The sequence below is a fragment of the Panthera pardus genome, unplaced genomic scaffold (genome assembly GCF_024362965.1).
Source record: "Panthera pardus isolate Hobbes unplaced genomic scaffold, ASM2436296v1 HiC_scaffold_26, whole genome shotgun sequence".
Classification (NCBI taxonomy): domain Eukaryota; kingdom Metazoa; phylum Chordata; class Mammalia; order Carnivora; family Felidae; genus Panthera; species Panthera pardus.
In genome coordinates this window covers 910,378-933,950 of record NW_026526832.1, presented here as the reverse complement: position 1 = coordinate 933,950, position 23,573 = coordinate 910,378, and the positions used below count along the sequence as shown (strand labels likewise).

The 23,573-nt window shown below is 46.1% G+C and overlaps 2 protein-coding genes across 6 annotated transcripts in view; both read right to left on the bottom strand.

Moving 5' to 3' along the window:
* Positions 1 to 48: 48 nt before the first annotated feature.
* On the bottom strand, positions 49 to 8,523 carry TGOLN2 (trans-golgi network protein 2). Of its 2 annotated transcripts, none has more exons than XM_019443409.2 (4): positions 8,393 to 8,523; positions 6,700 to 8,165; positions 5,458 to 5,541; positions 49 to 4,182 (listed from the first exon to the last, which is right to left on the bottom strand). In XM_019443409.2, the coding sequence occupies exons 1-4, from the start codon at positions 8,436 to 8,438 to the stop codon at positions 4,177 to 4,179; spliced, it is 1,602 nt and encodes a 533-aa protein (XP_019298954.2). In that variant the 5' UTR covers positions 8,439 to 8,523; the 3' UTR covers positions 49 to 4,176. The 2 variants fall into 2 exon arrangements, with proteins under 2 accessions (XP_019298954.2, XP_019298962.2); XM_019443417.2 differs by having other exon boundaries at positions 6,700 to 8,162.
* A 4,777-nt stretch (positions 8,524 to 13,300) lies between these two features.
* TCF7L1 (transcription factor 7 like 1) overlaps positions 13,301 to 23,573 on the bottom strand; it is a 157,693-nt gene continuing 147,420 nt past the window's right edge. For 2 of the 4 annotated variants that reach the window (XM_019443359.2, XM_019443378.2), the window contains 8 exons: positions 20,405 to 20,537; positions 19,203 to 19,308; positions 18,816 to 18,899; positions 17,925 to 18,068; positions 17,051 to 17,210; positions 16,857 to 16,964; positions 15,845 to 15,920; positions 13,301 to 14,711 (listed from right to left, as the gene is read on the bottom strand). In XM_019443359.2, the coding sequence (XP_019298904.2) occupies positions 14,278 to 14,711; positions 15,845 to 15,920; positions 16,857 to 16,964; positions 17,051 to 17,210; positions 17,925 to 18,068; positions 18,816 to 18,899; positions 19,203 to 19,308; positions 20,405 to 20,537 (1,245 nt within the window). In that variant the 3' untranslated portion in view covers positions 13,301 to 14,277. The remainder of the gene's footprint in view (positions 14,712 to 15,844; positions 15,921 to 16,856; positions 16,965 to 17,050; positions 17,211 to 17,924; positions 18,069 to 18,815; positions 18,900 to 19,202; positions 19,309 to 20,404; positions 20,538 to 23,573) is intronic. The other 2 variants (XM_019443370.2, XM_019443386.2) reach the window with 1 other exon arrangement.

The window sequence follows — 23,573 nt, the reverse complement described above, 5'->3', positions numbered from 1 at the left end:
CATTGCAAAAACAGTGGCACTCTACTAATCCGGTAAACAAAACAGGGAGACAACTTCAACAATCATTTATTTAACATGAGAAACTTCTGAATTAAAGGAATATCTAAGTGTGAGGAGGCTGCTTTTGTTGGCAGCTTGTAGCTTCACAGCTCAGACCCAACACTATTACGGAGGAGTTTCTCAACTGGGACATTTAGGAAATTCACAGGTGTCTTGAGGAACTAGGTGAGTTGAGATTCAGTCTTTCTCTGGATGAATAGTTAAATGGAACCTGGAAATCTCTTCCCAGGATTCTTCCTTAAGCAAGGCAATGTCAAAGGCAATCTTCTCAGCAAGACTTTTCAGAAAACAGCTGGAAGGACACCAGGATCTGGTGTCTGGTGTACAAGATACTCTCTTCCCCGTTCAAGTGATTCAGAACATGTGCGAAGTGTGCTAGCTTTCATCACACATACATAACAGCATTATGTATCAAGTTACCTTGTAAAAACAAGAAGCAGGCTTCCTTTTTTGATTTAGATGACATGAAGTAGAGAAAAAAATGAGAATCACCATCAGGGGAATTCTAGAGGTTTATAATTATATCACCAAACGTTTCATTAAAAGCCATTATGGGAAAAGAAACGTCAGCATACATATAGCTCATTGTCAGGTCTTTCCGAGTTGTTGTAGCCTTTCTAGATAGACTGGCCTTCGTTCCCCCAGAGTCCAGAAGAGCATCTTTAAATAATTCTACTCAGTAATCTGTAGCAAGAAACGAAACCCCTCTACTGACATCCATGACTGAAACACAGATTCCTCCTACTAGAAATCAATTTTCAACCAAAGGCTGGGGCAGGAAAGACATAGCTGTCTAGATAGCGGTGCTTCTCGTGGCTCCAGGGACTTACCTGCCCACCCCTACCCTTCCCCGCCCCCCCCCGCCCCCACCTTGAGAGATGCCTCAAGCCAGCTCACCCTCATCCACACCACCTCTAGAAAAACATGCTATCAATAGTTTATCTTCAAAAGGACAACTACTGAGAAAAGTTTTCCGCTGGTGTGAGAGAGTTCCTTCAGTGTAATTTCTACAGTGAAGCTTAAATTCTATTGTACTCTTTTAGCACAAGAAACGATACTTCTCGGATGCTCAAAAAATGGAACTATGCGGACTCCACAGAATCCTTATGCATCCACTTGGTGCCAACCCTCTTGGTTCCTGAAACCAATCTTTCTTTCTGCTCACCCTCCTTACAAGCAAAGTCTATCAGTAAGGGACAGCAACCAGTAGCCAGGAAGAGCTGTATGAGACGTCAGGTAAGTCACATTCAGACGTCCTGAACAAGGAAAATGTCTCTGCAAGAAGACACTGAACTCCTGAAGTACCTAGGGGATGTCACTACACTAGGCAGCTATGCAGGTGGTGCCAAGGGCACTCCTGCAAGTAGCTTCGTTTTGGGGAGGAGAGACCAGATACAGACATCAGATAAGTCTGCTCTTTTTTGCTGGAGTTACAAAATTTGTGATTGGCATTATTAAGAGTTATTAGAATAGAATGGAAAGAGCCAACAATCACGTGGTGGAGGAGTTAAGAAGGTGCATGGAAAAACCTGAGCTGGGGCCTGAAGAAACATCTGGGGAGGCAAGTGAAAGAAGAGAAAGGAGCGTGCCCTGACTGAAGAACAACCACGGAAGCCAGGGAATGGAGGGCACAGCAACAACAAAAAGGCACAGAGGCCTAGATGGGCCTGACAAGAGCCTGGGCAGGATGCAGAGAAAACCTGGCAAGAAAGTGCCCATCTGCAGAGTCCTGAACACTACAGTCTATAAAGCTAGATTCTCTAAGCCATGAGAGGTAGACAGAAGCTTTAGATCAGGGCAAGGATTTTGGACAGATCAATCTGTACATGAGAGAAGATGGACAGGAGGACCAGTTAGGATGGCTCTTGGGCGGGTTGGGAATTCAGGAGAGAAGTGAAGTGGTGGGGGTGCAACAGGAAAGCAAGGAAAATGGAAGGAAAGATTATACTGGAGACTTTGTTGTTGTTGTTGTTAATGGATAGGTCTGTTGTAACAGATAAAAACGGTAAAAGACCACATAGTTTGGAGCTGAGACAAATAAAATGGGCAGCTGAGATGGGCAGCTTAATGGGTATTAGAGAGAACTTCAGTTTTTAGTGCCAACAGAGCAAACTAACAGCGCACAACAGGATTTGGTTCTTTGGGAACCAGGCCAAGGATAAATACTTGGGAGTCACTCACTCAGAGGATGAGGGATGGATGAATTTCTGGGAAGATGAAGGAAGAGAGAAACCAGCCTTTGAGGGCTCTCTTCCCCCACCAGCACAGGGTAAAGCAAAGTTCTTAGAAGCCAGGACAGTCAGTCAGAGAAACCAGAAGGGGGGAATTTCAATTTGGATGGTCAATAATGTTCAGTTCTATCCAGAACAAGACTAAGCTTTGAGAATAAGCCATTACCTTTGGCAATCTGAACCTCAGGAAAAACACTACTAGTAGGAAGACAGGGACTGACATGAGTGTACAAAGGTTACGAAGGGAAGGAGTAACAAACAGGATGGATGGGAACGGGAAATCTGGGCATGCATAAAGGTAAGGTGCTAGTGTAGACGGAGAAACAGAAAACAGAGGGGAGAAGGAAAGGTAGGCAAAGGGGAACTGTGGTTTTATAGAATGCTAGGAGAGCCGGACAGAAAATTCCTCAGAGGAAAGTGTTATAAGACTGATGCACAGGAAGAGGGCATGATGCCGAGAGCATTCATTTATTCCTTGTCTCCATAAATCTCAACTCAAAGCCATGCTGTTTTAAGTGAGGTGCAAGGTAATGTGCCAACAGGATGGTCCTTTCTGCAGAATGACTTCAGCAGCACAGAATTCATCCCACCCCTCACTTCCCACATTCTTTGTATTTCCCTGAAATCAGCTATTCTAATTCCATTTTTTCTCTGCAGAACAACTCTCTCTAGGCTCTCTATAATAGGTAGCACAGCTAGAACGGACTTAAGTAAAACTTCAAACCACAGCATGATCCAAAACACTACCCTCAGTTACCCCAGGGGAACTCTCTGAATTTCTTAAGTTTTAACAACCTCTGACATGGAATGGAAGGAGAGTTTTTACTAATTACCCTTGACATCCTATATCAGATAGAGAACCATTAACTAGATTAAGGTAAAAGAGACAGTACAGTTAGTTTCTGACTACAAGTCTAATTTGTCTATTTTAGGCAACAAATGTCAAACAGAGTTTATGGGAAACCTTTCATAAAACCCTAGGAAAATAATGCAGATCAAAACCAAACCCTCCTGCACATTTTCTGCTGCAAAGTATGAGCTCACCCTATTTTAAAAAGTTCCTGTTACAATTATGAGTATAGCCAAACACAGTATTTTCAATAATCATAACTATATTTTTAAAAATCTGTGACGGGAACCGTGGCTTTACAGCTTTACTTTCAGAATCCCCAAGTTCAGTTTATGCTCAGTACAACCAAATGGAAGTTGACACACTTTGTCTTAAGTAATACGAAAATATCAGGAAAATGTGAAGAACTTACACTAGACAGGTTGGACTGCAGGCAATAAAGCACTTTTTAAAAGCTGTTTTGGTTTGCTGCTGAAGCCTTTGAAGAGAATTACGTATTCAAAGTAGCCCTTTGTCCGTCAGCATTCACCTTCTACATCTTTTGTAGGGCACATCCCTCCAGATGAGGCCTTGGTATAGAAGCACCTCAACCTGCAGGTGAGTTTTCTCCTAGGTTGACTTTTCAACCTAGTTTTCTCCTAGGTCTGCAAAGATAACTTGTGGTGGGTGCAATGCTGTTTTCAAGGGGCAACTACGAAAGGGCCAAGGCCGAAGGGAAGGCAGTCAGCAGCAGTAGCCTGCCTGGGGCTGAGGTCTCCCTTTGGTCATAGCTGGCTTCCCACATGCTCCCTCTACTCACACTCAGAGGAGGAAAGGATGGAAGACACCAGCATAGGTGATGGGGACACAGGAGTACAAGGTCACCAAAGTGCAGGTGCAAAAAGCTAAGCAATACCCCCCGCCTCTGCCAGGCCAGATTTGCCACCAAACCCTAGAGGAGGGGGTGTCTCTTAGGTCACAGTACTTTTTTTTCTTCATTTCTCTTGATTTAAAAACAAATCAGCAGGGAGGACAAAGTTCTCAAGAACAGAGAAATCAAATCTGAAACGAGAGCAACACAATTCATTTGTGACATTAATCTCCTTCCAGGGGAATACACCTCACTGCTATGAATCTAGGGGAATACAAGATCCTACAGGAGTTGCAGTTCAGGGAAAAAATTCAGAATTAAGATAAGCTGCCGCTCCAACATACAAAGAGCAATCGGTAAAATAAAAGCACATAAAATTATTTTTAAAGTCAGTTTGAAATCAAACATATACTAGAAAGATACACACTTGGTGAAAGGAATATGGAAATCCTGGTCTCTGCTTTGTAGTATTTCTGTGTTGTTTTGAATTGTTTACATGTGCATTTTAATTAGGAAAGGGAAATGAATCCTTAAAGTCAATTATCCGGAAAAGTACTAGGCCAAGGCTAAATTGTGAAGTTGACCTACTGGGCTAGTTAGCAAAGGTGTTTGGAGCTGAGTGGCTTATTCTGTTGCTGGTATGGACTATACATGTGAACTGTGTTACCTGTAGGGAGTCTTAGGAAAACTTACAGTCAAGCCACCAAGTACTATTTACCAATGTCCTGACTGTCCTTACATAGAAGGGGAAAGGAGGGGTGTGTGCTGGCAAGGCAGTGGAAATACCCTGTTCCCACTCAGGCTGCTTTTGGGGAGAATCCTGCTCAGCTCCTACTCTGTGGGGTGGAAGGAATGCTTTGCTTTCTGGCAGGTGTGAGTTGGCTGCACTTAGGAAATCGAGTCCACAGTTTAGTAGGGCTGATCTCTAGAGTTGGAGGCCTAGATGTTTCTGGACTCACTGGTATTCGGGGAGTGTAGTCAAATGCTCTGCTACCTAAAGCATGGCTCCACAGCATGTGATGTCACCTGGGAACTTCCTAGAAACGTAGAAGCAGAGATTCCACCCATATGTAATCAGTCAGACTTTTCATCACAATTCCCAGGGTGATTCATGTGCCTACTAAAATTTGTGAAGTGTTGGTTCGGTGCAAAAAGCACAGGATGGGTGCCTAGGGGGTTGCCATCAGGTCTTGATTGTGACACAAATTTGTAGTGGGAACTTCGGTGCGGGGGCGGGGAGGAGGAATCAGGTTTCTGGGCCTGAATTTCCTATTCTGTCAAGGGAGGGAGCTGACTTACAGCATGTGGAGGTCTCTTCTAGCTCTCACACTGCAGACACGTACATACGGACATCTCTACTTTGTGGTCCGCAAAGGGTGGGGCAATGGCCATCGTGTCAAATGTAAGTGCTCTGCTGGGCCTGAGACTGCCTATCCCTCCCACAGACCTGGGGCTTCTTTCCTTACCTTCTGGTCCAAACGCTGGTAATCACTGGCCTTTGGCCGTCGAGTAACTTTAGATCTTTTTCCTTCTAGCACAAAAGCAATAATCTGGGGAAAGGAAAATGAAATTAACAAGTGACTCTACAATGACATATCTCAGTCTCTGAAATCAGAGGTAATCACCTGGTAGTACATTTGTTAAGGACCCTGACAGTGAAAGAGTAGTACACCCACAAAGAGACCTTTTTAAGTTATGACAATTTTAAGGAGGACAGGGCCTCCAGTCACCTCAGAATCTTTTATACTACTAAGTATGAAGTAACAGATGGGAAGAAGACTGTTCTGGGCTTTGGCTTGTGGGAGTCTATATGATTTACTCAAGAGTACAAAGATCTGCCAACTCCTCCCCAGAAAGCTCTAGGATAAGACACTCCTTTTTTACTCACAAGCAATAATTATTGCTTATCTGCAAATGTACTTTTTCACCCCACACTTGCTCCACTTTAACCTTACCACTTTCACATCTACGGTTACTTTCTGGATGTACAATAAGGAACACCTTTTTGTTAAACGTCTTCCCTCATTCCTTACAGTCATAGGCATATTGACAAATTGAACGCTCCAATTTTAACCAGGCTGTAGAAACTACTAAATTCTTAGGACTCAATACGAAATGCAATCATTTTGTCATCAGAGTGGTTGCTAAGCAACAGATATTACTCTACACCAAACACTGCTAAAGTAGTAAAAGATGAGTGTCTCCATGCAATTTCTGGCCATTCTTCTAATCAGAAACTCAACTGACTGTAGAAGACAGTCCCTGGGCTCTGCTGTTGATGTCAAAGACTATGTAACCACTCTTTCTGCCATTGCAGACGGAAGGTAAAAGCTTGGGAAAGGAAACTAGAAATCATTCACCATCTTCAGAGTACTGTATTTACGAACTGTCAGGTACTCAGGTTCTCTAAGGCTGTAAAGGACCTAAGTTTAAGATTATGGGAGGAATCCCCAATTCAGGTCAGATCACAATAATGTCCTTACTTAGCACCTAATACAGCAGCAGAGGGCACTCAAAGGTATCTGACATGAAAACAAATCATTTATAAAATGAGAGTAGAGAGCCGTAGCAGAATCTGAGGATAAACTGAAGTTTGTCTTAAAATCCCCAGTGCTCATAGGCAGATGAGTGATAGATACCGGCCCACACACCAAACTTTCAGGGTGGAGGAAATCCCATTCCTCTTCTTAAGGCAACTCTTGACTTACCTTCCGCTTGTTGTGATAGGCAATATAGAGGACAGCAACAAGTATGGCTGCAGTCACCAGATATGCAAAGAAGTGGCTGCTCTCTGCACTGGCACTTCCAAGACTGTCTTTATAAAGGTCATCATTCTCCCTACCCATGGAATCCAAAAGTGTTCCTTCACGGTTCTCACTGGAGGCAAGGCCGGGCATCCCTTTCTCTTCTTGGGGCGGTGAACCTTCAGGCTCTGTATCGCCTTCCTCAGCCTTCTTGGGCTCCACATCTTCTGTAAGCTCTGAAGACTTACCTTCTCTCTCCTGCTGTGGAGAAGTGGTGTCAGAGTCCAGTAATACTGTCTCCCCAGATTCACCTCTAGAAGCATGCAGAGAGGTATCTTTGTCAGCTGGTATGTTTAAGTCAGGATTGGTGGGTTCCTTGTTATCAGAGGAGGGGTTGGAGACCAGCTTGTTGGAGTTCAAGGACTGCTGCTGCAGCTTCTCCTTGCTAGGGTCATCTCCCGTGGGCTGGGGCTGGGGCTTCTGCTTGCTGGAGCCCTGTCCTGTGGACTGCGGTTGGGGCTTTACCTTACTAGGGCTGTCTCCCACGGACTGTGGCTGAGACTCCACCTTGCTAGAGCCATCTTCTGTGGACTGTGGCTGGGTATTCACCTTGCTAGAGCCATCTTGCGTAGACTGTGGCTGGGTATTCACTTTGCGAGAGCCATCTCCGGAGGACTGCGGCTGGGTATTCACCTTGCCAGAGCTGTCTCCTGTGGACTGTGGCTGGGTATTCACCTTGCTAGAGCCGTCTCCTGAGGACTGTGGCTGGGTATTCACCTTGCTAGAGCCCTCTCCTGAGGACTGTGGCTGGGGATCAACCTTGCTAGAGCCGTCTCCCGTGGACTGCGGCTGGGTATTCACCTTGCGAGAGCTGTCTCCTGTGGACTGTGGCTGGGTATTCACTTTGCTAGAACCATCCCCTGCGGACTGTGGCTGGGTATTCAGCTTGCTAGAGCCATCTCCCGTGGACTGTGGCTGAGTATTCACCTTGCTAGAGCCATCTCCCTTGGACTGTGGCTGGGGATCCACCTTGCGAGAGCCGTCTCCCGTGGACTGTGGCTGGGGATCCACCTTGCTAGAGCCGTCTCCCGTGGACTGTGGCTGGGGATTCACCTTGCTAGAGCCGTCTCCCGTGGACTGTGGCTGGGGATCCACCTTGCTAGAGCCGTCTCCCGGGGACTGTGGCTGGGGATCCACCTTGCTAGAGCCGTCTCCCGTGGACTGTGGCTGGGGATTCACCTTGCTAGAACCGTCTCCCGAGGACTGCACTTGAGATTTCTCCTTGTTAGAGTTATCTCCCGTGGACTGTAGCTGGGGCTTCTCCTTGTTAGAGTCATCTTCTGTGGACTGCACCTGGGACTTCCCCTTGCTAGAGCCGTCTCCCGTGGCCTGAGGCTGCGACTGGCTAGAGTTTTCTAGCGGTAGGTCTACTGAAACAGAGAAACCAGTTGGCCCTGAAGAGAGGGAGGCCAAGAGAAGGGAGCCCTCAAGGCTAGATGAAACCGAGGCAACTGGCAAACGGGGGAGGTGGGTGATGGCAAGCGGAGGGGTGACTACGGCAGAGAAGTACCGAGCTCAGAGAGCGACCCGGGGCGGTGAGGATGGTGGGCCTAGGGGTGAGAGTGGGATTATTTGGGGTGGGAGTGGGGGGTCTTACCCGCCACTACGACGCTCAGCAGGATCAACGCAACCAGGAACCGCATCCTGCAATAACTGTGCTTCCGCCCTCTACTGCTCTCGCGAGACCCGCGCGTGCGCGCTCTTAGTGCTCTTGGCTCCGCCCCTTCCTGCGTGCGTCTTCCGCCGCACGATTAGGCGAAGGGAGGAGCTTAGGAAAAGGCCGGAGTGTCTGGTGGTTCCTCCCTTACCCTGTACTGTGGTTCCGTTCTTCAGTGCAGGCATCTAACAGTCTCCTCCTTTTCCAGGTTTCTTCCCTGCATAGCAGCCGCTACAAACATCACTCTCCTTTTCCTTCTCTCTCCTTGTACTTCCGAGACGATACAGGTCGAACAGGAGCTCCCTGGTCCGCGGGTGATCCCATGGGAGTGACGTCACTGGGGTTCGGCCCCTCTTGGCTCCAACCTGTGCTCACATTTTTAACTTCTCCCTTTCTCGTGGTTCTTTCGCTGTAGCACACAAACGTGCTGTACTCTGGTGTCTCCTATCTTGAAACAGACACCCATCCTGCCACCTTTGTAGCGGGAGTCTTCCCATCCCAGCTCCTCTCTTTCCCGACCCCACAGAAACTGCTCTCCGAGGTCCCCAGAGATCTTTTCTAAAAAATACATCCTTTTTCTGGTCATGGAAGTTACTCATATTCACTGTAGAAAATTTAGTGAACCTGTAGAAATAGAAAACAAAATCGTTGTCCCACTCTTCCAGGATAATCACTATTAAAGTTTTAGTGTATTTTCTGTCTTGCAAACATTTAATATTTTTGATTAGGTAATATATTCTAATGGTTCAGAAATCAAAATGGGATATTAAAAAAGAGGTATACAAAAAAAAAAAAAAAAAAAAAGAGGTATACATTAGAAAGTTCTTGCTCCCTACCATTCTACAGGTTACCACTTACCTTTGTTGTGTTCCCATCTAGCGTGAGTTTTTTTTAAACAAATACAAAAGCATTCATTTTCTTTTCTGTCTTAATTGGTGTATTTTTTCTATGCATATCCACTTTCCTCCAAGTTGATATTATTGGGTAAATAGTTTTGTATCCCACTGTTTAAAGTGCTGTTGTTTATACATTAATTACCGCTTGAAATCCTTTTATAAACATTTGCCAGGCGAGCTAACTTAATGGAGCATGTAATCTAGTGGATAATACAAATATTAATTATTTATGGAAATTGTGTGTGTGAGTATGCATTCTAAGAAATGCCAAGAAAGCAAAATGCCGAAACTGTGATCTCTGCTGAGAAAGGGACTTTTGGGCTGAGAGCCAAAGAGTGTATTTCCCAGGTGAAGTTGAGGGGAAAAGGTGAGCTCTCCTGGCTGAGTGCACAGTGTGTGCAAAGGTCTGGAGGCAGGTGGGAACATGACATTTCATGTAGGTCTTAAAGACGAGGACAGGATTGCCAGATAACAGACAATAAGGAAAATGGCAGGTGATGAGGCTAGAGTAGAGCCAGATTAGGAGTAAATGATGTTGTCCAGGACATAAGTCTTTGTGAGACACAAAAGTACATCAGAAAATATTCCAGTTAACTAAGGTTGAAATGTAATCCTACCAAAAAATAACTACAACCACCAGGGGAAATAACACTACTCTATAATAGTCTGTTGAGTACAATCTTTAGGTTACATGCCATGTAGTTCTAGTCAGTTGAAAGTCTTCAGAATTTCAAGGAACAGTACGTGGCGTGAATATAGTTTTCAGGACCAAGTACTTTGTTATTTAAAAACCCTTTAACATGCTTCTCAATGTTTTCCTGTTGTAAGAAATCTCTCTCTCACACACACACTCATTACTGAGGAGAGAATAAGAATCACAGAGAAGTGAGAAATCTTTTACCAAATTATTTCAGAAATGTGACTGTTCTCGCTAAAAGAAGTGAATTGATGAATCTTTTTTTTTTTAAAGATTTTTTAAAAAAGTTTTTATTTAAGTAATCTACCCCTCCCCCCCCTCAAAAATAAACATTTTTTTAAAAATAAAACTTACTACAGAGCTACAGTAGTTAGGACAGCGTGGTACTGGCATAAAGACATATAGATGAGTTGGATAGAATTCAATAGAGTCCAGAAATCAGCCTCTACATTTATGGTCAGCTGATTTCCAATTAGGGTGTGCTAAGACAGAAGTCTTTTCAACAAATAGAATAGTCTGGGAAAACTGTCTAATAAGCATGTGAAGAGATGCTCAACATTATTAGTATTACATACATATCAGAATCACACTGAGATACCACTTCATACCTACCAGGATAGCTATAATAAACAAAGAAAGAAAGAAAAACTGTGTTGGTAAGGATGTGGAGAAATTGGACCCTCATATATTGCTGGTTGGAATGTAAAATGGTGCAGCTGCTATGGAAAACAGTTTGGCAATTCCTCAAAAAGTTGACACATAGTTAACCATATGACCCGGCCATTCCACTCCTAGATATACACCCTAAAGAATTGAACACAGGGACTCAAACATACTCATATGTTCAAAGCAGTTCACAATAGCCAAAAGGTATAAAAAAACTCCATGTACTCATCAATAGATGAGCAGATAAACAATGGCTTGTATACATAATGGATTTAGCTGTAAAAGGGAATCAAATTTTGATACGTGCCACAATGTAGATGAATCTTAAAAGCATTGTGCTAAGTGAAATAAGCCAGACACAAAAGGACAAATATTAAATATTGTAGGATTCTACTTATAGGAGATACTGAGAATAGGAAAATTCATAAATAGAAAGATTAGAGGTTCGTGAAGTCTGGGGTCAGGGGGAGTGGGAAGTTAATGTTTCATGAGTAGTTTGTGTTTTGGATGATGAAATAGTTCTGGAAATTGACAGTGGTTATGGTGCATGATGTTGTGAATGTACTTAACACCATTAAACTGTCCATTTAAAAAGTTAAAAAAGGGGCGCCTGGGTGGCTCAGTTGGTTAGGTGTCTGACTCTTGATTTCGGCTCGGGTCATGATCTCAGTTCCTGGGTTGACCCCTGCGTCGGGCTCTGTGTGTGCTAACAGCTCAGAACCTAGAGCCTGCTTCGGATTCTGTGTCTCCTTCTCTCTCTGCCCCTTCCCCGCTCATGCTCTGTCTCTCTCAAAAATAAACATTAAACATTTTTTTAAGTTAAAATGGTAAATTTTATATTATATACATTTATAATTAAAAAAAAGCTATGTCTGAGTAGGGTAAAACAAAACAAAAAAACAAAACAAAACAAAAAAAACCTGGCAAGTACTCAAAAAGGTAAAGGAAGACTGAAGTATTTTAGCAAAGCTCAAAAAAATAAAAAAGGAAACATTTGGATACATGCTACAAAGTGGATGGCCTGGAGAACATTGATTTAAGTCGAATAAGCCAGGCACAAAAGGATGAATGTTTGATGATTCCACTTACATAGACTATTTGGAATAGGCAAATTCAAGGAAATTTGATGGAAAGTAGATTAGAGTTTACCAGGGGCTGGGGTGGGGTGGGGAGTGGGATGGAGGGGGGTTATTGCTTAATGGTTATGTAGATTCTGTTTGGGGTGATGAAGTTTTGCAAATAGTGTTGGTGGTGACACAACATTGTGAATGTAATGAGTGCCACTGAGTACATTTACAAATAGTTAAAATGGCAAATTTTTTTTAATTAAAAAAACTTTTAAATACAAAACCACAGATTTTTAAAATGTTTATTTTATAAGAGAGGGAGGGAGGGAGAGTGTGTGTGTGAGCAGAGGAGGAGCACAGAGGGAGAGAGAATCCCAAGCAGGCTCTGGCACAGTCAGTCTGGACCTGATGCGGGGTTCAAACCCATGAACCATGAGATCATGACCTGAGCTGAAATCAAGAGTTGACGCTTAACTGACATGAGCCACCCAGGCACCCTTAAAATGGCAAATTTTATATTACGTATGTTGTACCATCACAAGTAGAAAAGGGAATGAAGTACTGAGACATGCTACAACATGGATGAACCTTGAAAATCATAGGCTGAAAGAAGTCAATGAAAAAGGACCATGTGTTGTATGATCCCATTTATTATTTTTTAAAAACTGTTATTTATTTAAGTGATCTCTACACCCAACATGGGGACTGAACTCACGTCCCTGAGATCAGGAGGCACATGATCTTCTGACTGAGCCAGCCCCCGCATGGTCCCATTTAAATGACATGTGCAGGGGTGCCTTGGTGGCTCAGTTAAGCATCGAACTGTTGATCTCGGCTCAGGTCATGATCTCACAGTTTGCAAGTTTGAGCTATACATTGGGCTCTGTGTTGATGGCGTGGAGCCTGCTTGGGATTCTGTCTTTCCTTCTCTCTGTGCCTCACCGGCTTGTGCTCTCCCTCTCTCTCAATAAACAAGCTTTAAAAAAAAAAAAATGACGTGTCCATAATAGACAAATCCGGAGACAGAAAATAGATTTGTGGTCGCCTGGGACTGTGGGGGTTGAGGGGAGGAATTAGGGATGTCTTCTAAAGGGTTTGCGGTTCCTTTTTGAGGCAGTGAAAATGTCTTAAAATTGACTGTGATGATGGATGTACAAGTTTGAACATACAAAACCCAGTGAATTGTATACTTCAAATGGGTAAATCGCATGTTATGTGAATTATAGCTCAATAAAGCTGTTAGACAAGAAATTAATGGTGGTGCTAGGTACCATGCAAAATGACAAAGGCCCCCCTTATATCTTGGCAATTATAAGATAAATGAAAATAAAGATTCCTCTCTTTGGATCTCAGTCATTGATGCTGACTGGTCTCTGTACATTTGAGGCTGAACGTTGGGTTGCATTTTTCCGTCAGGCATGTTTTCATATTCTCCCCTCCCCGGGCCCCACAAAAATCTAGCACAGGGCTTGGTATGAAGATGGGGGCTCGATTCAACAGAAGGACTAAAATACTCAGAAAAGGTCTTGCAACTGCAATTTTATTTTCTTTTGTGAAAATAAACAACTGGAAGTTTAAATTGCTCCAAAAAACCCCATAAAAACAAAAAGAAATACACACAGAAGAAGCATGTGAGGTGATGGGGGGAGGGAGGAGGGAGTTTCGACCTTTGGCAGATTGTGCTAGCACTGACCCAGGGGACAAGAGCCAGGCCTGGGGGCCAGGTCTCGTCTGCCACTCTGGGACCAGGAGAAGAGGTCTGGACTGGTGAGGGGGTGGCACAGAGACTTCTTCACCGAGGAAGTGGCAGGCACCTCGAATCCCTTTAAATGTGGGGGAAGAACCATTTTGGAGGACCTCTCTTCCCACCAAAAGCTGGAGGTTGTTGGGTTAGGGCCCACTGAGGACAAAGGGATGCTGGTGGAGACAAATCAGGCAAAGGTGGCTTCTCACGTGATGACAGCCTTACCCTGGGCAGAGGACGGAAATGAAGGCAAGAACCCACGGAGCTCAGCAAAGGAGAAAAACTTGGTGAGGGAAAAGAAAATGTCCAGGAGCGCCATCTAGATGAAGAGGCAGCAGGCTAGAGGCCCAGCGATGGCCAACATGTGGACTGGGAAGGGAGGGGGGCACGCGGGAGCGATGAGAACAGGGAGCAGGGCAGAAAGTGAAAGAGGTAGAGAGAAGGGGGTCTTCTGCCCAGGCCCATCCACCACTGCACATACAGGAAGAATAACACGCTACTTTTCAGTTCTCTTTCTTTTAAAGATTTTTTTTGTTTTGTTTTGTTTTGTTTTTTAAAAAAGCCTTAAGATCAGCTACTGGTTACATCTACAAAATGTAAAGTGCTGTTGTTACCAGTCACTTTACAGAACAGTCCAGAGTGGTCAAATATTGACCAATAAAGTTTCCTTTTTTTTTTTTTTTTTTTCCGTTGTTTCTTCTGAATCATTACTACTCGACGAGTCACTTGACAGCCTGCATAGGTCAGGGGGCAGCTCAGTGGGCAGACTTGGTAACCAAGGAAAGAGGCTGGGCCTGGAGGACCGGGAGGGCCTGGTGGGCATGGAGCGTGGTGGGGAAGGAAGGGGGGGAAGTCAGCAGAGCTGTGGGCAGGGACCCGAGGGGGAGGGGCCGGGAGAGGAGTGGGGGCTGGCTGCCCATCTGGCCAGAGGAGGTGGCTGTCGCCTTAGCGGACAGGAAGGCGGCCGAGTGTAGAGCCAGCTGGGCCCGGCTCTCCGGCTTGGTGGTGAGGGAGAGGGGCTGGGCTTGCTCCGAGTGGGTTGCAGCAGGGGCAGCAGGCGACGCCAAGGCCGCGGAGGGGGTGGCCGGGGAGTCGAGCATGCTGCCGTGGGAAGAGGCAGGGCTGTCACACGACTTCTCGGGGGGCAGGTACTGAACACATGGCTTCTTGCTCTTGGAGGCCAGAGCACCTACGGGGGAAAAAAGATACACGAAAGGCTGAGCAGCTAGTGGCTGTTGCTGAGGTGGAACACAAGGACGCTCAGTGGGAGGGGAAGGAGGGCCTGAAATTACATCTGAGGCTTTCAAGACTAGGAAGCTGCATTCAGGGACACCTAGAGCATGGAGAAGGGGCAACGTCAAAGTGACAAAGACCTATTCAGCATCTGATAGCAGGGAAAACAGCTCGGTCTATCACACCGTCACCTTCCTTGCCTAAATCTTACCACTGCGGGAGACAGATCTCCATTCAATGTGCCTTAAAATCTCTGCCTTAGGGTGCTATCAGAGAGGGCACAGCACCTGCTAAGCAGGGAGGTATACGGTGGGTTGGGCAGCACGTACACACTTTACTTATGTGTCCTCATACGTAAACGAATGTACAGATTATACAGACGAAAGAAAAGAAAGAGAAAGGGAGAAAGAAGAGAGACTAACAGCATGTTGGTACCAGCTACTCTACACTTGTCCAGAGATGCGCACGAGGTGAGGGGCACAAGGTGAGGTGCATGACCTAACCACCTGTCACCGCATGAGCATCTCCGTGCCAGGTGTGACCGCAGTGTGAAAAGACAGAGCACATCATTTTGGCACAAAGCGGTCCCCATACCAAGCAAACTCGTTCGGGGTTCGACCAACCAAACCTTGCAGGAAACCTGCTTCTATTGGATTCACAAATAGGTGGCAAGTCGGTCTCTACTGCGCCCCCTTCCCGAATGAATTCCAGAGGTCATTTCAAATATCTCCAATTTTTACCTTATACATTTATTTGAGAACCCTCAAATAAGGTGCAACTACACTGAACTGAATGCCTAGGCTTTGAAGTGGGAAAGTGCTGGGATCAAATCCTGCCTCCCCCATTTAACAAGCGGAATGACTGGGAAGATCCAACTTCTCTGAGCCTCTTAACCTGCCATCTCTAAAAAGGGGATAATAATAACACCCACCTGGGTATGCAAGAGGCTCCCAAGAGGCAGAGGCCCTGAAAATGGCAGCTATTATGAAACAGCGCTGTCGCTGTACCCTTCAGAGAGCCAGGAACAACCCACAGGCAGGTGCGACTGTGAAGGCGGGAAGAAGAGCCAGCGCCCTCCTTAGGACTCACCCTCTGCCTCTTGGACTTGCTGCTGGGACTGTGTCTGTGACAGCTGCTTTTCTCTCTTCCTCTTCTTTTTCTTACCCTGAAAATTATGGCCAAAGAAAGGGGTAACCAGGGACAGCTCTTTAGGGGGACAGAAGATACTGCCCATACTGCCCTTGACCCTGGGTGAGAAGCTGGGGGTGGAGGGGAGTCACTCAGGTCACACTCTCCACAGAAGCCTCTGAGGAGCCTTCCTGGAATGTGCCTTCCCTTCCCCCTTCGATTCTTCCCCCTCCAACCCAGTGTCCTGGCCTCCTTGGAAGGCCTCACCCTTCAGTGCCCTTGGGCACTGCTCCAGTGTGATTCTCGATCATTTTTGAGGGGACTCAGGCCCCACTGAAAATCTAAGGCAACTCTGAGGCCTCTCACCAGAAAGAAAAAAAAAAAAAAAGCAAATAAGAACAGACATACAAAAATCTGTCTTGTTTCGAAGAGTTATTAGAAATGCCAGCTGAGGTGGCTCAGTCGGTTGAGCGTTCAACTTTGGCTCAGGTCATGATCTCATGGCTCATGGGTTCGAGTCCCACGTCGGGCTTTGGGCTGACAGAGCAGAGCCTGCTTTGGATTCTCTGTCTCCCTCTCTCTCTGCCCTTCCCCTGCTTGCACTCTCTCTTTTAAAAATAAACATTTAAAAAAAAATGCCAGCTGAGGCTCATACATTGTTCTCCAAGCCCCAGGTTCAGAACCCTTGGCTGGTGACACCCTTGCCACCAGAGCCAGAACATAGCTCGCACTGCACCTTGACTTATGGACTCGAAGGCTGAATCCACCTCAAACGAGAGGGTACAGATTTACCTCGGTCCATAGGACGTCAACACCATGTCCTTGTTGACCTCCTGAGAATTAAAATGTCTTCCTTATTTCTAGAGAAATAGAGCCTTCTCCCTGCCCTTAAGTGTCCTCTATAAATCCAGCCACATCCCCCTCCCCGCTTCCTCTCGCAGATGCTGCCGTCGGGGCCAGAGGGGGCACGTACGTAGTTGTCCCGGGCTGACCAGGTTGGGTAGAGCTGGGAGTGAAGTTGCCGCTCCTTCCGGGCCAGTTCATAGTACTTGGCCTGTTCTTCTCGGGACAAGTTGTGCCACTGCGGAGAGAGGGTCAGAGATGACGGGGAGCAGAAATGCGGGGGTCGCTGACCCGCACGGCCTGGAGGGGAACAGCGGATCCTACCTTTCTTCCCAGGATTTGGTTAATGGCCGCGCTCTCCTTCAGGGTGCACTCGGCCACCACCTTGGCCCTCATCTCCTTCATATATAACATGAAGGCATTAAGAGGCTTCTTCACGTGGGGTTTCTTTTCTTCCTCCTTTTTCACCGTGACTGGTGATTTCCTGGGGAGTCACAAAGCTGTCGGTTAGCAAGAGTCAGTGGTCACCCTGTCACCCGACCTGCAATCCATGCCCCTCATGAGTGCCTGCGGGGAGGAGGGATGACCGGCTGTCATCCATTCAAGTTGCCACGGCTGCTTACAGCCCCCGAGTGTCTTCCACAAGCAGCCCTCAGCCTTGGGATGACTTCAGGCCATAGTCTATGAAAGTCTCCTGAAGAAGGAGCAGAGGAGCTGGTGAGAGCCCCCTGTCACAGGTGATAGAGAGGAAAGGGGGCAGGGCGCTTTGGGCAGAAGCAAGAGGGAGTCTCCCCGCCATGAGGCGCAGACTTTGGCTTTCCTGCTGTCTTCATGGCTCAGTGGACACAGCACAGGCCTTGCTGGTAGTCTCAACTTCGCTACCGGTCAGCCATGGACCCGGAGAAAATCCTCCCTTAAGGGCTCATGTTTTCATGCATAAGGGAGAGGGGGAAGGAAGCCAAAAGCATTCTCAGGTCCTCTTTCAGCCTCTAAATCCTGTCTGTAAAACTCTCCTCACTGTGAGAAAAGATGTCTGAGCGGATGGGGACACAGAGAGTCAAAGGGAGCAATTCCTAGGAGAAAGGGTATGGCTGAGGGAGGCTGCTGGCTGCCTGCTAAATGCCACCAGGGAGAAAAATAAATGGCATCTGCCGCTCGGAGACTGGCCACTGTCCCATCCAGGCTGCCTGATACTCACGCGCTCACGGCGGGGCTCAGGCTGGGGGGTGCTGGCTCCTGCTTGACAATGGGGGAGACGATGGCGGGGTGGGGAATCCCTGAGGTGGGCAGACCAGGATGGGCCGGAGCCACCATGTGAGGAGAGAACCGACTGGAAACCAGGCTGTGTATCAGGGGGGAAACAAGTGACAACACGAGGGTTCAGGCTGAATGCTTGTCACCCGGCAGAGGACCCGGTGGCTGCCTGCCTTCATGGCAGAGCTGGGTAAATACCTCTGCCACGGCAGACTTTGAGGAATGGAAGCCCATTCACTGACCTCGACAGAACCAGGTTTGGGAAACACCCAACAAACCTCCCCTTCCCACACAAACGCACAGGACTCCTGTATTTCATACTGGACGCAGGTAGGATGAAAATCCAAAAGAAGGTGTGGCAGGTCAGAGGCCAGTGTCCGCAATGGGGAACCACACCATATGCCGTGGGTTCCACTTCCTTTGTGACCACAGGTACCATTGTCAGGTAGATCCGGCCCCTGGGACAGGAGCCCCCTTTGCTGTTCCCTCTCCTGACATCACTTCAGGAAACACTAATCATCTCCAGTCTCTGGCTTCAGTGCCACAAAGCCCAGCAGGTGGGGGGACGTGTGGGGATGCTGAGTACTAGGGCTTTGAAATTCTTCCCTTAGAGAGATGGGCAAAGAACGAGCCGAGTCTGTGGTCTCCATTCCGACCGTACAGTATGTACGAGGAGGCGCCTCAGCAAAGAGGGGTGGGGAGAAAAGGTGAGCCCGTGCCTCCCAGTTTAGGGCCAAGAGAAAGCTTTTCATGGTCACAAATGACAAGGACACGAGTAGAGGACCGTTCTCTGCAAGGGAACTTCATGCTCACAGCCCCCAGTCCCGGGACTCACCTGGACATTGAGGCGTTCATGGCGAGGGCAGGGTAGGGGTGCCGGAAGCCACCAGGAGGAAGGGAGTACATGGGCTGTCCTTGCCTATAAGGGCCGGGAGCACGGAAATCTGGTCAGCATACTGGTTACAATGGGACTGTTCAGGACAGGGAAGGAGAGGGGGCTGGAAGAAAGGATGAAAGACAGAGGACAGGAAGTAGGAAGTAAGAGTGGGGAGCTAGCTGCCCGAGGGAGAGCAGGGAGGTCTGAGCCGTGGGCTTTGATGAGAGAGCTCCACTGTGGGAGGTGGGGGTGCTGCACACAGATCCCAGAGCACGCTGGAGGTACAGGAGGCCGAGCACAGCATGAGGAAGGAAGGAGGGTAAGAAAGTCTGCTAGTTTCCTTACTGTGGGACGAGCCAGCCGAGAGGATGAGGGATTTGTCCGACAGCTCCAGGAGACAGTGGGTAATATGGAGACAGCTCAGATGGGTGAGGGGGCCGGGGGATTCCTGCTTCAAAGAGACATGTGTCAGACTGTTCCCTGGCCCTACCAAAGCACCTTAAAATAACACCAAATGGGAAGTCCCTTGCCCCATGTCCCCAAGTGTGCTGGAGCACGGAAGGCCTTTCATTGTCCTTGCCTTCTGTCATCTCTCCAGCTCTGCTGGCCGGTGAGTCAAGGACATATTCAAGGAAGGCAGGACAAACACAGCTTCTCTCTGGCTACATGGATCCCACCTATCAGCAGGAGTAACTTCCAGCTGCTTACATAGGAGTCATCGAAGAAAGGGTCCAGAAATCTTGGACTGAGAGACCCAAGACATTCTCCAGAGTCATCAGCTAACTACCCCTTTAGAAAACCTGCCTCATTCATGGAGAAGTAAACTTTGGATTTCTATTCCACTTTTGTCCTCCTCATTATTTGTAACTTACAGTAACTTTGATTTCCTTAAAGAGGGGTTCCAAAAATACTTTGAGCCACTGCAACTCTGGGAATTTGATGAAGCTATGTTTCCCTAAGATGGACAGTTCTGGTGAGCAACTCAAAAAAAAGAGAAAAAAGAAAAGAAAAAAGAAAAAGAAAAATCCAGCTCGGCCTTACCGCTTTAAAGCTATACTTAGAAGTCTGGCTAGATTGGTAACTCTATTTGAAAATGTTCAGTGTAAGGCAAAGGTCTTGATTTAGGAAGGCATAGCCTCTAGCCGGGCTAGAGTTCAAGGTCAGTGAAAAAGATTCCCACCCACCCCCACTTCCAGCTCATTGCACCCCAAAGTATTAAGAGAGTCTAAATAAAGTAAAGAATCTAAAGTAAAGAATCTATGGCAGAAGAGTGCCATCTCCTTACTGTGGAGCCAGGCCCTGACATTGCCTCATAGAATTTCCTTTAATCCTCACAATGCCTCGATGATGTGGAAGGGACACAGGAGGTGTGGATGAAAACACTGAAAGGGCTAATGTCAGTGGGCAGGGTTATGGGCTCTTGGGAGTTGAAGACATGACCCGAACCCAGGGCTGCCGATTCCAGAGTCATTATGTTCCCTGAGAAGACAAGCCTGCCCCACTGGAGCTCTCTGCACGGGGGCCAGCCTGGGTGGCAGATGACTCACCTGTCTTTGGATCAATCTCTGGGGAGAGATGTGTGGGAGGGGAGCCAGGGGAGAAGTGGTCGTTGCTGTAGGTGATGAGGGGCGTCAACGGGTGCATGTGATGCGGGGGCTGAACAACAGGAACTTTATTAGACTGAAAGAGAGAAAAAGACTAGGCATAGTTACCAAGGAGACAGAGAATACAATCCGCTGTTATTTACTGTGTCCAATATGTGCCAGGTATTTTCCATGCAATAGCCCATCCAGTCCTCAGACAGCCCTGGAAAGAAAGTAGCAGTCTACACAGCAGGGAAAGAACCAACAGAATTAGAGGAGGGATTACACCCACCCTCCCACATACCTACTCTTTAAAACAACATATATTTACTCCATGTATGCTGTGCAGTACAAAATGCTATATATAGGTGATTGAGTTATCATCTGCGCTCTGTGTAATCTCAGTGAAGTTTAAAAGGTTCAACACACCCTTTCCAAATAAATTTCATAGAAATTGTAGCTCACAAGCTCAAGTCTGAGGCTGGGAAACAGACCAGTGGGGAATTGTCACCATGAGACCTCATGGAACCAGCTGTCAGGTTCAGGCTTTACAGACACAATCCAAGAGCACTTAAAACAGGTCTCCCTGTAGCACTTCAAACACAGCTAACCTAATTACCACATTTCCTTGAAAACACCAGCAAATGCAAGAAGTACCATTATTTTATAGAACTGTTAAGAAGGAAAAAAACCACTGGCATGCCACTGACACATCCTGATTTCTGAGATTTAAAGTGGGAAAAACCTGTAAGTCCTAGAATTGGTGAACTGAATTAAATTGTTTTAATCCAATCTGAGTTAACAATCAGGGTTTTATTATAAAAAAAAAAAAAGAGCTACAATTTATTGAGCCCTTCACTACAAGCACAGGGCTAGGCAATACATCTATTCCTTATAACCTAGCAAAGAAGCTGTGATGACCCCATTCCAGGGATGAAGAAACAGCTCAGAAAGATTAAGTGGCTTAGCCATAGCCAAGGACACAGAGCTACTAAATGGCAGAACTGGATTCATGTCGGCCGTTTAGAGCTTTAACAAACCAGAGTGTTTTCTCTGGTCCTACCTGCCTCCCCAAGAGCCCAAACGTATATCTGCCAGAGAGAAAGGACTGACATACATTTTCCTGCATAATAATAAGGTAAATGAATTACATACAAGTGGAGAAGAGATTTGCTCTGAAAAGAGATCTGCAATATGGAGGATGATCTGGAGGCAGCCCAAGGGCTACGTTTCCAAACTGCTGTCTTTCCATTTGAATTTTTCATTTCATAGACTCTGGGAGCCCTTTTTTTCTTTCTCACAGTGCCCATTTGGTGCTCCTAATGCAAATCTCGATCCGTATGTCTATATATCCGTGTGCTGACAGGTAGTCTTGCTCTATTTTCAGTAGGCTAAGCAGAGATAAGAGGCAGAATACTGGAGCAAGGTCCCCAACCAGGAGAGTCCAGCTCCCAGACCCGCCCATGCGATGCAGAGAGTTCAGACTGTTCATAACCCACACCACTAGGTGGCGCTGGCACATGACCAGGTGCTGTGGGTCTGGAACCACTTCCTATCACCTCTCAATCCCAGTGGGGTCGGTTGACATTGCCTATAAATTCTAAAATCATTTCCTTACTTTTTTTCCTGTTCCCTGACTGGCTTTTGAAGGTATCTCTATGTACACGAACAAATAGCACAAATAAGAGTATAAGAATTATTTTAAGGTCAGATTTCTTGGAACCTAATGTATTTAAATTGTGCATTAGGGTTTCCTGGAAACAGCTTTGTCTAAAGGATGATTTTTGGTATCATAAAAGCAACAGAATGATTACTAAAGTAATAGTAAATGATAAAAGAATCACACAGAATGATTACAATTAAAAAAAAATACATAAACGCTATGTTAAAAAAAAAAAAAAAAAAAAAAAGACAAGAAACCCACCAAAATGTAAGCAGTAGGTATGTCTGAGTGGTGGAGTTATGGGTGATTTTGTTTTTCTTGTTTCTATTTCTGTATTTTCCAACTGCAATTACTCTCTATATAAAAAAGTACACTTATGATGAATCAAAAAAAAAAACAACACAAATTGTATTATAAAGCATTTAGAAAACACAACCACACTAGCCTAATCCAGCCCCTATTATCATTTTGGTATATCTCCATTCATTTCTACTTTGTGTACATCTGGTTTTTTATTTACATTAATTTACATCATTTGTACCAATTTTTAAAAAATTTTTTGAATGTTTATTTTTGAGAGAGAGAGAGATAGAGGGAGGGAGAGAGAGAGAGAGAGAACGAGTGGGGGAGAGGCAGAGAGAGGGAGACACAGAATCCGAAGCAGGCTCCAGGCTCTGAGCTGTCAGCACAGAGCCTGACGCGGAGCTTGAACTCAGACTGTGAGGTCATGACCTGGCCACCCAGGTGCCCCACCAATTTTTTTTAATTAATGTTTTTTTCAGCTTTTCTGAGGTATAATTGACAAATAAAACTGAAATCTATTTGAAGTGTACAGTATGATTCTTTGATATATGTATTTATGGCCATCTAAAAATACTTAACAGTATTGTGAAATCCTGACTGCCTATGTACTGGTGAGCCTGACCTCACCAGAAGCTTGCAAACAGCACTGAATAGGTAGCAAAGTACAAAGCAGAGAAATGTGAGTTATATTAAAAAGGTAGGCATCCTCACTTAAATGCTATGAAAGTTATTACTGGTTCCCATTAGGTGGCATCATTGTCCAGAAAATGGACTGGGTGGTGGTGGGTTCACAGAAAGAGAAAGGAGGGTAAACTTTTCCTTGATCAGTCTGGAAGATGTGGCCTCTGGGCCTGATAATTGAGAATTGCCTCCCCAGGGAAGGTTCTCCTTAGAGGCTACTGTTCCAGTAAAAGTTCCCACTCTTTTCTCCTCTCAGCCGCCCTCAGTGGCAGGATGTCCACGGCATAAACTCAGGCCAAGTGTAGGAATATCAGGAACCACTCTGCACCTCCCAATGGGAAACCTCAGTACAAATAATGAGCACAGGCGAAGCCATGGGGTTCACTTAGCACAGTAGCTGAGTCCAGATTTACCTGAGGAAGAGCATCTCACAGCCATTCAGAAGGACCTGAATCCTTCTGCAGTCACGTAGACCCAACCCGTTTC